The sequence below is a fragment of the Cylas formicarius genome, unplaced genomic scaffold (assembly GCF_029955315.1).
Source record: "Cylas formicarius isolate icCylForm1 unplaced genomic scaffold, icCylForm1.1 PGA_scaffold_9__14_contigs__length_23061073, whole genome shotgun sequence".
NCBI lineage: Eukaryota > Metazoa > Arthropoda > Insecta > Coleoptera > Brentidae > Cylas > Cylas formicarius.
In genome coordinates this window covers 17,889,691-17,899,448 of record NW_026844365.1, presented here as the reverse complement: position 1 = coordinate 17,899,448, position 9,758 = coordinate 17,889,691, and the positions used below count along the sequence as shown (strand labels likewise).

Sequence of the window (9,758 nt, the reverse complement as noted above, 5' to 3'; positions counted from 1 at the left end):
TTAGAAAAAATTGGAAAACTATTTTTTTGTGTATTATTGTTTAAGGTAGCTTCTTTTTAATTAAATTATAAAAAACTATTCTTCAATAAATATCAGTTTTGATTTTTATTGTTGAAAGTAATAACTACAGTGTACTATATTATTTTCAACTTCGGGCTAGTGACATCCCTAATCAAAACTCATTTATCATATTTATCTGTTAAATATTTGGTAGTTGAAAACGACCGCCTCACTTCATTTTCGACGAAAATAAATTATGCAAGTGTCTGGTATAAATTAGTATATTACACAGTAAAAAAATAGTCAATCTTATACAAGTAAAACGCCACTACGATCCAAAAGTCGACGGCCCATACGTCCGAACTAAGAGCTGCGAAGTGGGTCCTTCGCCAGTCATCTGCATTGTATTCGTAATGGTACATCCTAACCGGGAAATGGTTATCGGTCATTTCGTGTCCGATATACAAAATGATGGCGTTCATCCCAGCGAAAAGCAGCGGTTTTCCTGACCACCACTTTCGAACGTCTATTAAGAAGTAACAAACCGTTAGCAGGAAAAACGCGAAACAGCACGTCACCAAAACGAAAGACAACGACCTGAAAACAAAGGAAAAAGCTGTAATAAATTGGATTGGCTTCGCTAAAACACCTACCAGAGGTTCTTGTTGACCGGTATGATGCCGTCCTCTTTGGAAAACCCACACAGTCCACCCCCGATTATTCCAAGAATAACCGACCATCCCAACCATCTAACAATTCTATCCGAATGCTTTTTGAACACCAAAAGAGTGACGCCAGCTTGAACGCCCAAGAAGACGTGGAAAATTGTTGTCAGGCAACCTGCAGCGATAAACGGTGGTATCATCGTATATTGCACAATTTTATTTAGAGGAAGAACGGTAGTAATGGGAAATCTTCTCTTTTTCATACACGTCAATAATACTGGCAGTGTAATTAGAGATGGTTTTGGTTCAATCCGCTTTTGTTTTTTGACGGTTCATATGAGAAAGTCCATTATAATATCATTTTAATCATTTATCATTCTTCGAAGAATTGGTTGTGATATTAATATATAATTTCATGCTAGTAATAAATAGAAAGTATTTTTGGAAGTGGTAAGTTCCTTTGTTACATATGGTTGGACCAATGTGCTGGTGCAACATTAGACGTTTGCGAAAACGAAACGTTGCAATTAATTTACTTGAAAATTAGTTTTTGGTGACACTCTGTTGTCGTTTATATCAAAAAGTAGCGACAACTGTGGATTTTCAATTGAAATTTTTATTGCTGGCTTAGTTGAATATTCAGAAAACTTTAATTTTGCCCACTGCTGTAGAGTAATAGGATTTGTGATATACAGGGTGTTTACAGAATTCCTTCTTAAACCAAATTGTCGAGAAGACATTTTTTCAAATGGAAAAGCCAGATTGTTAAGGAACATTCTAGAAGATCATCAAAACCTCTTATAACTAAAATCGTCAAATTTTCAAAATAAATACACCATATTTGTAAGTATATAATAAGCAAGAAAGAAAAGATATAATTTATGAAAACTTCACAACTATAAATATTTTATTAACTAGAGAAAAAGTGAAAAAAAGAACTGAAGTGGATAAAAATCACAATGTATAAAAACAAAACTTAAATTATCTAAGAAGGACTTAAAACTATTTTAGTTTCTTTATTTTAGTATTTCGTTTTTTCTTTGTGATATTTTAAATTCAAATTCCGAAAAATAAATGGCATAAGTGGTTCCAAACTTGGACATAATGTAAATACAGCAATTAAATTTCGCACATTAAAATTTTTATATAACTTTTTCTGTAAATCAAAACATTTGGTTTTCTTTACCATAATTCCGGTCATTATGCCTCTAATTAGACAACTTTCATCCCATTTAATCGACACTGAATATTCAGTAGTTTATAAGTCACCCATACAATCCCATTCAAAATCTAGCGAAAACAAAGTGTACAATGATTAGACTGACTCCAACTATTTCTAAAAATATGTCACGTTCTAGAGAAAGATAAAAAAAATCGTCATTTCAATTATCATTGATGTGCATGGTGTAATGGTGATTGCAGTGTTGTAATTCAGTTGAAAACATTCTAGTGTGCTGCAATAAATCTAGTTTTAATGTTTTATTGCCAGCTGTATATTTCTAATGATGCTACAAATAGAAACGAAAAACATTCGGACTTTTTTTATTTCAAACCATATTCAAAGTCTAAAATAATTTTATAATTTTTTTTTTTCATATTTTACGAACAAAAAAGTTGTGTTTGCAAAATTTCGAATTTCCTTGTACAATGTGTAGCAATTTTGAACTACTGCTAACAATATTGAAAAACACTCACCATACAGTGCTGCATGTTCGTTTAAGACCAAAGTGCCTCAATGAAAGTTTTTTTAATACATTTTAATTATCCATAACAAATTAACATCGAAATGATAAACCGTTTCTGTCTAATCTCGAACCAAGTGGAGTTTTAATTTACAAACCAGTAACAATAGACATGAAGTACTAATTATGAGATTGACTTAGATTTTATAAATGATCTAAAAATGCACAAAATCAAAGGGCATAAGTGATCTAAAATTGGACATCCTATAGACAAAACAACTAAATTTCTAACCTTTAAACTTTTCTATAGCCTTTTTTTCAGTTTCAGGACAATATACATCTATATAATCTTTATAAGTTACTTATACAATCGCATTCCATTCTATAGTTATTCTGCAGTTATACTCATTTATAATGACGTGATAGTTGTAAAAAAAATGTTCTTCATTTTGCAGCAAATTATTGGTTTGCTTGAAAATAATGTATTGATATTTATGGAAAATATAGTGAGAATATAAAGAGTAAAATGATCACACCAACTATTTCTGAAAATATGTCACCGCTGTGTGACACCTGCTACAAATGTCATTACACTATTGCAAAAAGCCACAAGTGCGAGTGTAACTGGTGTAATGGTGATAGCAGTGTACATGCAAAATATAAATTAATGTTGATAATACGAACTAGTGCACCATGTTCTAATGATAACATTTTATATCGATCTTATAGGTGCACATATAAAATAGTGACCACAATACATACTTAGAACTTACCTACGATACCCTCTGGGTCAAAAGGTTTGGCTTCGTAAACGGAATATATAGTGGGTTTCTGGTACGTGTGGTTGCCTAAAAGAAGTCTGTCAATATAGCCCGTCGCTCCGCCGATACACTTCTCGTAGCTTCTGTTCTTGTGCAAACCACCTGGACCGAGGTAACCCCTAAAATTTCAATTATAGAGCGCAAAATACTTTGATAAATCACGATTTATTACCTGGGGCAACCAGGTTCAGCCACTAAAAATATTATTGATGTGTGAACCCCTAGAAGCGTCAATACGATTATCCAGCCTTTCCAAAGTTTCAAAATGTCATCGATAAATTTCTGAAAGATGCAATTGACAATGTAAATGTTAATATTAAAATCAAAATAATGTGAAAATAAAACCCACAATTACTTATAGCTATAAATTAATTGCTGATTTTAAAATAAAAGTCACACAGACAAGTGTCACCTTCAAACTGATATTGTTGTAGATATTTATTCCTGTGTTAATGATCAGAAGCTGATGACCAGAAAAAAAGTTTTAATTTCACGAAGTAGTTTTCTTTTCCGATAATTAGTATTTTTCATAGTTTTTTGTATTCCATTAATTTAAATTGCAGATGCGGTTTGTTTTCAAAAACCTATATTTTCTCTTATTTCTAATTTACAACCTGATCAAATAGCACTAGGACACATATGTACTTATTACGTAATTCACTACGCATCTACAGCTTTGCCAATTCAACTTAAAACAGACTCGAACATTGGAAATTCATGTATTTTCCGGTTTTGCGCAAAATTTCTTAATTGTTTTTTTTTTAATTGTCTTTAATTGTCTTTTTAGAAACGCAAAATGCAAATTAATATTGAAATCTTGATATTGTAAACTTATTTTCACAAAATTATCAGCAGAACCTGTAGAAAATTTTATGAATTACATCCCTATTTGTGTCCTGTTAAAAGTATCTTTAAATGTATTTGGTTGTTGCAACGAAAATTTTCAAAATTATTGTCAAAATTAGAAATTAGTTTTTTTTTTAAAACTGTTTACCAATGTGAAATAGTTTTCAAGCTGGTGCCATAGGGAAATATGTATGAAATAATTTTTTAACTTTTATAACTAAATTTTTATTTTAATTTTGAATCTAAGAAACACGTATCAATGTGCTTAGTGACAGTGACAGTGATAGTGATAGTGACAGTGAAACCTTGTAGATAAATTTTCAAATTTCTTGACGGTAATGTCAAATATATTGAATTGCATTTAAAAAAAGAGATTTACTGTTACTACTTTTACTAGAGGTATGTAAATTTTAACCAATTTATTAACTAGCAAGAAAAGATATGAATTATAGGAAAATGTTATTTAGAAATTTTGCGCAACACGAGAAAACTACTACTAATATACCGGCTTAATAAAAAATACTGGAACGCGTAAATGTCTTCAAAACTGCAAAAGATGGAACAACAAAATTCAATATTTAGCGGTTTTTGAACATGCAGATTTCAAAAACGCTAACAGCGATGTTGTCAGATTTACCACTATTATTTATTTTTGTTGCAACGAATTGTAAGTTTTCATAATTCCAAATTTTGGTTTTCATTAATTACTGAGCTACGGCAACACAGCTTTTTCAGTAGCAAGTGCCAGAACGCTTAAATATCTTCAAAATATCAAAGTTAAAATGATGGAATTGAATACTTGAGGTTTTGAGCATGCAGAATTTAAAAATTCCAAAAGCAATGTTGTCACATTTCGCGATGATATTTATAATTTTGGTAACCTTTCACTGATACACTTATAAAATTTATTATGTTCAAATTCCTCAAAAATTTTGAGGTATTAAGATTTTTTTTATTAAAAGTGCTGTTAGCATTTTTTAATTCTGTATGTTCAAATACTCCCAGATATTGATTTTGCTTTGGCAACTTTGGTGATATTTAAGTGTTCTCATACCATTTGAATTTCAAATTTTCTTATAAACTTTTCCAGAACTTCTAATAGAACATTCAACAATGATTCCCGTTTATAATATAATCCCTTCTATCGATATTTGTTAAACATATGGTTGTAAAAGACTATAAAAATTTTGTGACTCCTAAACAACTAATATATTAATAGTACTTTTAGGAATAAATTTTTAATTTTTTAATGTAATAAGTATCATATAAATCTGATCTCGATGTGAGCTGCTACAAAAGAAAACAGCTTTCATTCTCGAAAATGTGTACTATTTGTCACTATTGAGGTTATGTACCTCATATGACTTGTAAAACCCAGTACCAGAGGACGATCAATATTATTTTACACAAAGGACCACAGAAACTTGACATAACAACAGTTTTTGATCGTCATATATAATTTGTTGATGGTTAAATATACTAACCAATTTAGAATTCGCTTTAACGGTGAGGTCTCGGTCCATAGTGAATACGCAAATGGCACCTACAACAAAGTAGGATACTGCAAACCGCTGTAGGACTCCGAATAATCGTATGTAATTCATATTAGAGCCTCCGGTGAGAAAAATTCCAATAGCGAAGAGCTTCACGGACCTCTGCAACACACAGTCATCAGAAGAAACGCTCCGCTTGGTCGAAAATTTCACCTTCAATATATTGGACATGATAACCCAGCGTGGTACGTTCCGTTTGAAACTCGAGACCAAAGATATCGGAACGCACACGCCCATGATCCACATGAACCATGGAAACACCAGGTCCGCCACGTGTAATCCGTTCCATATTGCGTGGTGCACAAACTGATAGCCGCCGTTTCCAAAATTCGCGAAAATCATAATAGCTATGCTGATTCTGAAAGCCAAATTATGTTAACGTTGATGTTGAGACAACTTCCCATTATACATTATAAATTATTCTATTTGTAGACAGATACTAAAAGCAAAAATGTTTGAAACCACTGTTGTATTAAAGAGATGAAACAGTCTCAGAATTGCTAAAGTAATTATAGCTAACGTTTCAGAACTTTTTTGATTTTAAATTTGAAAATGTAAACAAAGATTTTAATTCCCAATGTACTTTTTGTTAAATATGTAAAACATGAGACGCAGACCTTAAACTGCAAAAATTGCGTCTCAATTAACCTTGTCCGTAGTTCTTCTAGTACCCACTAATAGCTTGAGATGTGCTTTGATATAGTTTGTTTTATTTATTTATTTATTTATTTTAAAAAACCGTCTACAGTACAAATTAGTATAATAGTTAAAGAGACATTGGATGGAATAATTACACCACCAAACTTAACCTTAAATCTAAACTAATATAAGCATTATCTCTAATAAAAAAGAACAAGGAACAATAATGGCCCAAGTATTGAGCCTTGAGGAACGCCCGGAACTGTGAGCGTAGGGAAATGTGAAGATAACAAATTAACAAGCGATTAAGAAAATCTAAAAGTACGAACCTTGCGAATTAGAATTTTGTGATCTAACCTATCAAACGCTTTTGAGAAACCAAGAAATATGAAGTGCACCTGAGAACTTTCATCAATAGCCTTAGACATAGCAGTTAAACTAGTAATGGTGGATCTTACTTTAAAAAATCCATCTTGTTGAGTGACTTTTCTGTTCTTAACAACATGAAATATTTTGTTATGTAAGACGGATTCTAAAAATTTACGGAAATTGCAGTATTTTTATGGCAACAATTATAGACATTTGTCATTTTGTTATATGCCCAGGAATGGCTTCATTTCTCAGATAGATTAGAAATTATGACCAGTGGTTTGGCCAAAACAAAACGATAATCATGTCATAATTAAGTTAGTTTTGATTGTTTTAAGAGTTTTTTACACCTCATGTTCGGAGTATTTCTTCTTATTTGAGAGTGGTATGAATCACTAACACTTTCAAAATTGTTGAAAATCCCGCTTTATAAAATGACTGTCTAAAACACTGTGCAAAATAGTTGAGTATCTTGCCGAGTGGGTAACTTAGTATCATTAAAAGTCATTTAGCTGGGTGCACGTGAGATTTCTCTTTTGTTTTTAATAAACTGCCAAAACATTTCAGGATCTTTTTTAGTGTCATATTCAATTTTTACTAGATTTTATTTTATTTATAGTTTTTATAAGAGTCTCTAATTCCAGATTTCATCTTTGACCTACGACAATTTTGACCTTTTATGACATCCGGATTTCTTTTTCATAATTTACATATTTGAATTAAACCAGCGAGGATACTTTTTATTAGCTGACTTTCCGAAACGAGGAAAAAATAGGTTAGTAATTTCATACAATTTGTCACAACACAAGGAACAGGCAGCCTCAAGATCCGATTCTTGGAAAGGAAATGACCAATCCAATTTTCAAAACATCTCGTTCATTAGCAGAAAGTTAGTTTCTTATAATTAATTCAGCGGCATAGGAAAGTCGTGTTTATTTTGATTCATGTTATTTATTTTATATTTTTTTATGATGATGAGATAAACAATTTAGAAAAATTTCTTTAGAGTTAATTTAAATTTTAATTCAATATTGGGGTGCTCGATTTGTTTAATAATATATGGGGTGTTACAAAAAAGTATGTAGATGGATATATTCCTTTGGCTCAAATAATTTATTAATATCTCATATTTGTTCTGAGATTTGAAGTGTAGTGCATGCCATACTCTAAACTAAATATATTTCTGTATAATTATCAGGTAAAAACTCATAGAACAAATAATACAAAAAGTTGCATGTGTCTTACCCTATGATCTCCCATTTTTTCTGACAAAGTAAATTTTTTGTAGCGGAGTTGAATATTTTTTAAATTATTGTAATTTATTTATATTCATTTAAAAGATACCATATAAAACTAACGCTTTAAAAAATTTAGGCTAGGCTAAATAACCATATACAATTAATCTAGTTCGTGGAGATATCACAATATATATTTTAAGAAGTTAATTTTGACACCCTGTATATTGAAAACCAAACCCTTAAATGGAAAGTGAGGCGAGGAAAGTCCCATTATTTTAACCAAACTTATCGACATAGTTTTTGTATGCTATTTCACACATTCAGTTTCTCAAAATTTAACTTGAAGAAATTCTGTCAAATGGATTAAGACAATAGTAAACAATTAACACCTGCTAATCGTTTTTGCTAGAACTTATGAAAGGATTTATATTTAAATTAAAAAAAATGAGTACTAAGTATACTACCTATTACTATTATATAAATTTATATTTTACCCTCTGAAAGTATCTAATGAGACCACTCGTTGTTTTTTCGGTTTCGGATCTTCTTCATTTCGCGTCGGCGACATTTTCCTTCTATACCGTGTAATTAATATGTATATTAACGCTATAACCCCAAAAACAAACAGGTTCGACACGAATACGGTTAAAATAGCTGAAAATAAAAAAAAACATTATTCCTTACATACGCTCCCAAGTATAAATTTTTATAAACCAAATTTCAGCGACTCAGTGCCTCTTTCCGATCATGTAATTTTAATAACAAAACTTAAGCGAGGATCGATATTCATTAAATGATCAGCTTGACTAACCCAAAAAACGATTTCGTTTATTTTTTTTTCCTTTTATTTGGGGAATTAAGCAAATACCACTCAGTTTTACAGTTCAACAATTATTTATAACTCTGTCGCATTAAGGAACAGAGCATAGACACTGCAGAACTTTCAAACCTATCAAATCTACAGGACTAATTATGGCGAATACCCCGTTATACTTGGGTCACGGACTTTTTATGTTTAATTTTTTGTTCTTACGTAGATAAATATTCACGGGCTCTTTTAATGTATCGACCACGCAGCCATCGCTGGCCACTTTAATGTTGTAAATTCCGAATTGTCCGAAACGCGGATCCAAATCGCAAATGACCGAGTCCAAATGGTCCTGCGGAAAATATTCCATTTTCTTCGTCGCTATCCTAAATTTTTGATCAGTCGCGGTCAGGTTAACCTTCGACTTGTCTAAAAACAAATACGGACACTAAAGAAGATTTTTAAACTAGCGCAAAATGGTTTTAGCCCGTCTTACTTCGACGCACTGTTTGTTTAACGTATGAACGTAAATGTTGTCTATGTTCACGTCCGAGTTTGCCGGTGTGACAGTAAAAAAATGTTGATCCATTTTAAGTTGGTCCATATCGAAGTACGAGTCCCCGAAATGAAAGAACCTGTCGCCGGTATAGTCGTCGATAAAGTTCCAAGACATGTCGAATAATTTTTTATATTTCTCTAAAACATACACGAATGAAACTCGAAATTACTTTAAACGGCAATAAAACTCACATTTCGAAATCGCCAAACATCGGAATTCGTGAAACTAAACCAAATCCATACGCGAGGCAATCAGCTTATCTCGAGAGAGATTCACTGATACTACAACATTCGACTACAATATCAAATGGCAAAAATCTCGATGAAAATACGTAAATAATCAAAGGAGATAAACGGAGTGTTTGTATCGTTGAAACAATCGGTTCCAAATGGTGAACTCGGTGTTAAACACTTCGAGTAAAAGTATCTTGCGTTAAAACTAGTCTTTCTCCCACTAATTTTGACCAGCGTCGCGCAGTCCTTTATTATATATACGTAATTTATGATTATATAAATAAAGTATTTCCACGTCAATAACGAAATTTGTTTATTTTATTTTATCATTTGCGTGACATCCGC

At 31.6% G+C, this 9,758-nt stretch overlaps 1 protein-coding gene across 1 annotated transcript; it reads right to left on the bottom strand.

Moving 5' to 3' along the window:
• Positions 1 to 272: 272 nt before the first annotated feature.
• On the bottom strand, positions 273 to 9,554 carry LOC132707286 (heparan-alpha-glucosaminide N-acetyltransferase). The gene is made up of 10 exons (XM_060679078.1): positions 9,372 to 9,554; positions 9,118 to 9,317; positions 8,847 to 9,069; positions 8,308 to 8,467; positions 5,721 to 5,925; positions 5,499 to 5,669; positions 3,341 to 3,450; positions 3,121 to 3,287; positions 654 to 840; positions 273 to 597 (listed from the first exon to the last, which is right to left on the bottom strand). Exons 2-10 carry the CDS (start codon positions 9,292 to 9,294, stop codon positions 285 to 287), a joined length of 1,713 nt encoding a protein of 570 aa, XP_060535061.1. The 5' UTR covers positions 9,295 to 9,317; positions 9,372 to 9,554; the 3' UTR covers positions 273 to 284.
• Between the last annotated feature and the right edge of the window lie 204 nt (positions 9,555 to 9,758).

Coding starts and splice junctions, on each gene's coding strand:
- LOC132707286 (XM_060679078.1), bottom strand. CDS start 9,294: ATGTCTTGGAACTTTATCGACGACTATACCGGCGACAGGTTCTTTCAT. Junction 8,468..8,846: donor GCCCGTGAATATTTATCTAC/GTAAGAACAAAA, acceptor TTTTATTTTCAG/CTATTTTAACCGTATTCGTG. Junction 3,288..3,340: donor GCTGAACCTGGTTGCCCCAG/GTAATAAATCGT, acceptor TTGAAATTTTAG/GGGTTACCTCGGTCCAGGTG.